The sequence below is a fragment of the Triticum aestivum genome, unplaced genomic scaffold (genome assembly GCF_018294505.1).
Source record: "Triticum aestivum cultivar Chinese Spring unplaced genomic scaffold, IWGSC CS RefSeq v2.1 scaffold175355, whole genome shotgun sequence".
Taxonomy (NCBI): domain Eukaryota; kingdom Viridiplantae; phylum Streptophyta; class Magnoliopsida; order Poales; family Poaceae; genus Triticum; species Triticum aestivum.
The window spans coordinates 3,352-9,830 of NW_025225763.1; the positions used below are offsets into that span (position 1 = coordinate 3,352).

The 6,479-nt window shown below is 42.4% G+C and overlaps 1 protein-coding gene across 1 annotated transcript; it reads right to left on the reverse strand.

Moving 5' to 3' along the window:
• Positions 1-3,007: 3,007 nt before the first annotated feature.
• LOC123172374 (proline-rich receptor-like protein kinase PERK10) lies at positions 3,008-4,421 on the reverse strand (the record flags this gene model as incomplete). The annotated part of the gene is given in 2 exon segments (XM_044589364.1): positions 3,008-3,218; positions 3,327-4,421. Coding segments are annotated over 2 exon segments (1,275 nt in total), but the record flags the coding sequence as incomplete, so codon positions are not given.
• Between the last annotated feature and the right edge of the window lie 2,058 nt (positions 4,422-6,479).

The window sequence follows — 6,479 nt, forward strand, 5'->3', positions numbered from 1 at the left end:
TTGTGTTGTGCGGCCGGTTTGCTCCAGTTGCTAGTTGAACCTGAAGTGAATAAATTCCCTTTATTGTGTGTGATGATACGTAGCTTCTTTGTTGAGGAATAAATTACTAATATGACTTAGCTTGGAGGAAGTGGTCGATAAAACTGAATCAGTGTGTAGTTCTCTAAAGATTTGCGAACGTGCTGGAAATGTTCAACGGTCATCTCATCTGCCGTCCTCCACTATATATCAAGCCGGCTACCACTGGGCACATAACCTAATTGCCGTCCTCCACTATCATACAGCCTTTGTTAATTCCTGATTTGCTGTACGTTCTTGATGCGACAGTCAGACCGCCGGCAGCTGCAGGCCTGGATATCTTGAGTGGTCAACTTACTATATGGGGTGCAAAATGTCTCTTGAGCTATGTATGCCAAGCCTTCTAAAGTGAATGTATTAAGGATTGGAGTTGAGGGCACCAAAAAAACTTAAGAACAAGTAAAACCATGTACGTACGTCATGGTCACCAGCCATTTCTTTGTAGTTTGCATATAAGATTTGGTCAAAGGCAAACTTTATGAAGTTTGACTAGCTTATATCAACGTTCACACTATGAAATCAGTATTATTAGATGCATGATAAAATTAATTTTCATAACATATAACTTTAGTATTGTAGATGTTGATATTTTTCTCTACAAAGTTAACCAAGTATTTACAGGCTCCACTGGAACTTGTTCACGCGCATTTGATATGTACATGCACAAGTATGGTTATTTGGGAGGGCAAATCCTTTGCAGAGCGTAGAGAGCCTGCCATTTGAAGTTCATCGATGATGTAATCACTTGCCCGGTCATGCCAGATGCCTGTGCTGGTGCAAAACCTGTTGCGAGATATAACAAGCGATTTTTTAACTTTTTGTTTCTTTTAAAAATATGAATATTTTATAAAATATGTGATAACTTTTTTTATTAGATAAACATTTTTAATAATATGTGCACATTTTTTAAAACACATTTATTTTTTCCATATAAAAAAATATTTTTAAAAATACATGAACATTTTTCTAAATGCGTTGAATTCCTCTTTTAAATACATGAACATTTTTCAAAGTACGGAACATTTTTTAAAATACATGAACTCTTTAAAAAAGAAAAATGAGCATTTTCTAAAATGCTATGAATATATTTTTAAAACTACATGCCCCTCTGCGAGATTTTTATGGAGTTGCATGCGCGAGATTATGGGCGGCAGTTGGTGCCCTGCTGACCTCCCGGATATGTTTGCGGAGGTTCTTACCTTTCCTAGTGCAGCGCGTCCCTCCCTCTGGGTTTTGGTTGGGTCGCTGATGTGGACATTATGGAATGTCCGTAATAAATTGGTGATTGAGCAGATCATTCCGCATTGTGTGACTGACGCCATTTACAAACTGTGTGGCTTTCTACAGCTCTGAAGGCCGCCTAGCAAACTCCAAGACCGTCTCTCCATCGACCGGATGATCACCGACCTCCACGCCCCCGCATCCAGACTTGCTCCACGCTTCAACCATCGTTCCCTCTTCCCCCTCCGGAGTCGGATTAGCTTTTGTTGCTTGATTTTGGGGATTGCTGTGCTGCTCTCCCAGTAAGACATTTGTTTCTTGTACTTGTGTGTTGGTTGTGTCTGGTCCGGTCGACGGAACCTTGCTACCGTTACTTTGTTCTGTAGTCGTTGCTTTAAAATATAAAGCGGGGAAACCCTTTTTCATCAAAATACCTGCATATCATTCTGAAATTGTCTCAGGTTACTCTCCCACAAAAGGACTTGCGGACTGTAAGAAATCCTCTGGAAATTAAGGTGTTGTAAGAAGAGTTCGTGGCTGAGCTGTGTGTCAATCGTGTGAAGGGCCACAGGAACGGCAGCTACCTCCTGTCCTGTACACCTTCCAATTACTACTTTGCAGGTCTGTTCCTTGCATTCATCCATTGTTTCTTGTAGCTCCAGACAGAGCACACAGCTTTGCAAGCTTAAAAAGTCTTAAATCTTTGGATTGAAAATGCACCAAAATCCTCAAACGGTCAGTGAAACAAATAATTTGCCCCGCCAACTGCCAACATTGTTAGTTACATGTAGTGGTGAAAAGGAGCAAAAGAATCCCATATATGTAGCATTTTACAGTTTTTTTTCTTGTGACGATTTGAGATATAGGTTCGAGCCATATTTTCCGCTTGCGAGGAAATCGAGCAATATTGTCAGCTGAGGTGTTGTTTCTATCTCATTAGTGTTGGACAAGCTATCCTAACTAGTTCTTGTCTCTGAAAAACTATTTTTGTCAGCGGATGTCTGCAAGACGCTCTGCAGTTCCAGAATCCAGATAATAATATGCAGTCTCTGGCCTTGCAAAGCTCTGCACAAGCATGCATGACGAGCCTTGCAAACCTCTGCACAAGCATGCATGAGGAACAACAGGACAGATGGCAGGAGGTTGGTGTTACAAATGTAATCCATGTCCTGAACCATACAACCATTAATAATCCTAGGAATCTGTAAAATATATTGCCATGTCAACACATCAAAACATGGCAGTTCGAACCAGATTGACACCAGTTCAGTTCAGAGAGCACAACATGCTACGCCACTGCTGCTACCGCCCTGTCGCCCTTCCCGGCGGCGCTCCGGCGGTGTCTTACGGCCACCCGTGCACTTCCTGTGGCAGTCCGCCACTCTGCCCTAGCTGCGCATCTCTTCCCCAGAGCCGCTGCCGCTACTGTCGACCTCCTCCGCCACCCCGCCACATCAGGATTCAGTAAAGGTGAACCTTCCTCCTTTTCCTTGCTCCTATTTGTACTGGATGTTCCCTACGGTTCACCACAGGTTTTGGAATCATATGTGCCTAGTACAGGTTTGGGGATCCTGCTGCCAATCGATCACTCGTGCAACAATTCAGCACACGGCATGGCTGAGGACTAATTCAGCACACGGCATGGCTGAAGATACAACAGACTTGTCATTTTCTTTACATAAGAATATCTCATGTCCTACTTGTAATCTAATTGTCTATCTTGTCAAGATTTTCTCATTTCACCTGGGACCTGATACATGTGAAGCTAGAGGTGGAACCGATGAGACCACATTTCCAGCAGCGCCGAAATACACTTGACTTGTTGCAATGAAGTTATGATCAATGTTGCTCTCTGCATTCATGGCACCTTCCAAGACCTTGACTACCTCGGACATTTTAGGCCTTCTTTTGCAATCAATCTGCAAACACCACATTGCGAGATTCATCATCTCAATTACATCCTGCTTATGTGCTAGCATATCGTTACTCTTATTGTCAATCAATTCTACCAACCGATTAGTCTTCACCTTTTCCTCCAATTGGGTGATGAGATGGATGCTCTCTTCAGATCGAGAATTGTCGAGGTTCTTTCTTCCGCTGATGACTTCCATGACCACAACACCAAAGCTATAGACATCGGCCTTTTCCGTGATCTGTGATGTCAACCATTCAGGAGCTAAATATCCAGGTGTGCCTCTCATTCTGGTAAACACTTGACTCATATCCCTGTCAATGATCTTGCATAGTCCAAAATCAGAAAGTTTAGCATTGAAGTCATCATCTAAGAGGATGTTTTGTGGTTTGACATCCAAATGGGCAATCTTCTTCATGCACTCCTCATGAAGATAAGCGAGACCCTTAGCTATGTTAGTGATAATCTTGCACCGTGTTCTCCAATGTGGAGGAGGTGAATCATTGTCATGTCGACCATAGATCCATCTGTCCAAGGATCCTTTTGGCATGTACTCATACACCAAGAGCCTATGTGATTTCTCTGCACAAAAACCAATCAATCTCACAAGATTAATATGATGAATGCTGCCAATTGTCTGGACCTCCGCAGCAAATTCCCTTTTGCCCTGGCCAGCTCGATCCAAACGTTTTACTGCAATCCTTTCATCAGATATCTGTCCCTTGAAAACAGACCCGAATCCTCCTTCGCCGAGCTTGTCTGCGAATTGCTCAGTTGCTTCTTTTAGCTGCTGAAATGTGAACCTCATTGGAGTTCCTTGTACCTCCCCAAACTCTTCCTCCTCCATCTCATGTTGTTGCTGCTCTGTTGTTTGTTTACTTATAAAGTAGGTGAGGAGGAACAAGATGGTAAGCAAAATGAAGCCGCCTACAGGAGCTAAAATTGCAACAACTCTTCTTAAAGAAGAGGATTTCACTTTCATGCTCGTTGGCCCAATAGATGCAGGCAGAGCACTTGGGGCCGTAGGCGTTACCTTGGCTGGCGGTGCAGGTTGAGCACTTGGGGTCGTAGGTGTTGCCTTGGCTGGCGGTGCAGGCGGAGCACTTGGGGTCGTAGGTGTTGCCTTGGCTGGTGGTGCAGGCTGAGTACTTGGGGTCGTAGGTGTTACCTTGGCCAGGGGTGCAGGCAGGGGACTTTCAGCTGTAGGTGATCTTCTTACATTGATCGGGGTACAAACGGCATTCACACAAACGTTGAGCACGTTCGCTCCCTGATCGAGCTTCACACCACCTCCAACCGGAATAGCGGCTGGCCACACGGGGGCAACATGGAGGAGGAGGAGAGGCAGGAGGCGGAGAGGCGAAGAGATGCTCACCACTGCCATTTGTGTTATGATTTCAGATTGCACCCGTTAACTTGAACCAGTCTCTCAACTGCAAACTTGTGATAGGGCTCCTGTGGCTATGACAGACTGAGAGCTAATTGAGTGGTAGGGGATAGCAGACAGGGACAGGACCTGTCTGTTGAATCACTCAATGCTCAGCATAAAACATCCAAACATTCTTGCCGACTTGTTTGCTTGTTGGTCCCTTTCGAATTATATATGTATGTTTTCAAGAATAAAAACAGGAATTACATCTTTATAATGCGTTGTTTGATGACTTTGGCTGTAGGAAATAGGCAAACACGATAGAAAATGCGATCAGATCTTGCATAGGTTTTTTTTTTGCGTGCTTAGGTGTTATCATATAAAACATGCTTTTTGACAAAATATTTTCTTGGGAGAGTAGACATTTTTTCCCTTGTGTATCTCAGAGCCTGGAAGCAGCTCGAGGTCTTGTTGATAATGCCGTCAACCATATGGAGCCAAGTCTCACTCATCATAACTCCTTGATTGCGTCCAGATGAGGATGGCAAAACCTTGTGATCCTTGTGACACATTTTGTCGAGTCAAATATGAGCCAGGCCGCACTTTGGATCACAAGATCGCGCTGGGAGGAAGCTGCGCGGTACCTGCTGGAGGCCTTGATGCCAAAATGATTTGTTTGTGATCCGTTATTTATATGTTCAGCAGATTTTTGGTGACCGAGCTCCAGGGAGGACGGTATATTTCAAAACATCTAAAATCATATTTAGAAGTTTCAAATGTGTTCTGCATGAACATGTGTAATTTCGTTTTAAAATGTTGTTATTTGTAGGCTGTACAAAAGAACAAAAATTCGACCCAACAACAAAATGAAGGGCCTGTCTAAAATACGAATTTCTCTTCTTCTTCTTTTGTATGCCACGTGGAAGTATAATGCTTTGAAATTACTCACATCTGTGGTATACATGTGTATCTGTGTTCACAAAATAATTCAGAATGTTTCGCATGATGGAAAATTGAATTTTGAAAACAAACCCCCTGTAGCCCGAGCTCCGTTGGCATTTTTCAGGTAGAAGCCTCGCTATCTCGGTTCCTTGATCGACATGGAAAGAGTGCACGTACTCCACAAACCTCTTGATTTCTTTTTCTTTTCTCTAAATACTTCTGGAGAACATTTATTTCGTTTCAAATTATTCCGTTTCAACTAATCTGTATTTATTCCGTTTCAAATTATTTGAACTTTCTAGTTTTATTCTAAAACCAATCAATTATACAGACATGCGATACAAAATGTCTGGAACCTCCATAAAAATGTTTCCAACATTTCGCATCATGTTAAAAATATTCCTGTTTTTTTTAACGATAACCATTTCAAAAATGATTTCAAATTTGTTTTTGTTTTGTGTTTAATAAAATTTGTGTTTCTCAAAAAAAAAGTTCATACAGATGTTTTAATTTTATTCTTAAACATTCAAGAATTCTTTGATTTTGAATTTTATTTTGTGCCGTATCTTTTCAGAAACTGACCGAAAAGACACTAATTTTGTCCCTGCTTGGTACAGTACCCCGAGAGGCCTACGGCGTGCAGTTTTTTGTTCGTTTTGGGAATCACAGTGTGCAGAAATTGGTCGGCCCTGTCGGAGGATTTCCCTACAAGGTGCTCCGTCCGTCCACCAGGGCTATATGTCGCATGTACCGATTCGTAATAGAAACCGCCTACGAGCGACACTACCGGCCGGACCATTTTAGGGCGTAGGTTCTCTTTGTTCACCGTAGCCCCCATAGGGGTCCGCTCGCTCTATTCTCTTCCTTTCTTTTACTTTTTTCATTTTATTTTTTCTTTTTGTTTCAACACATGTCAAAATTTTCTGGTACACATTTAACATTTTTTGTATACACCAG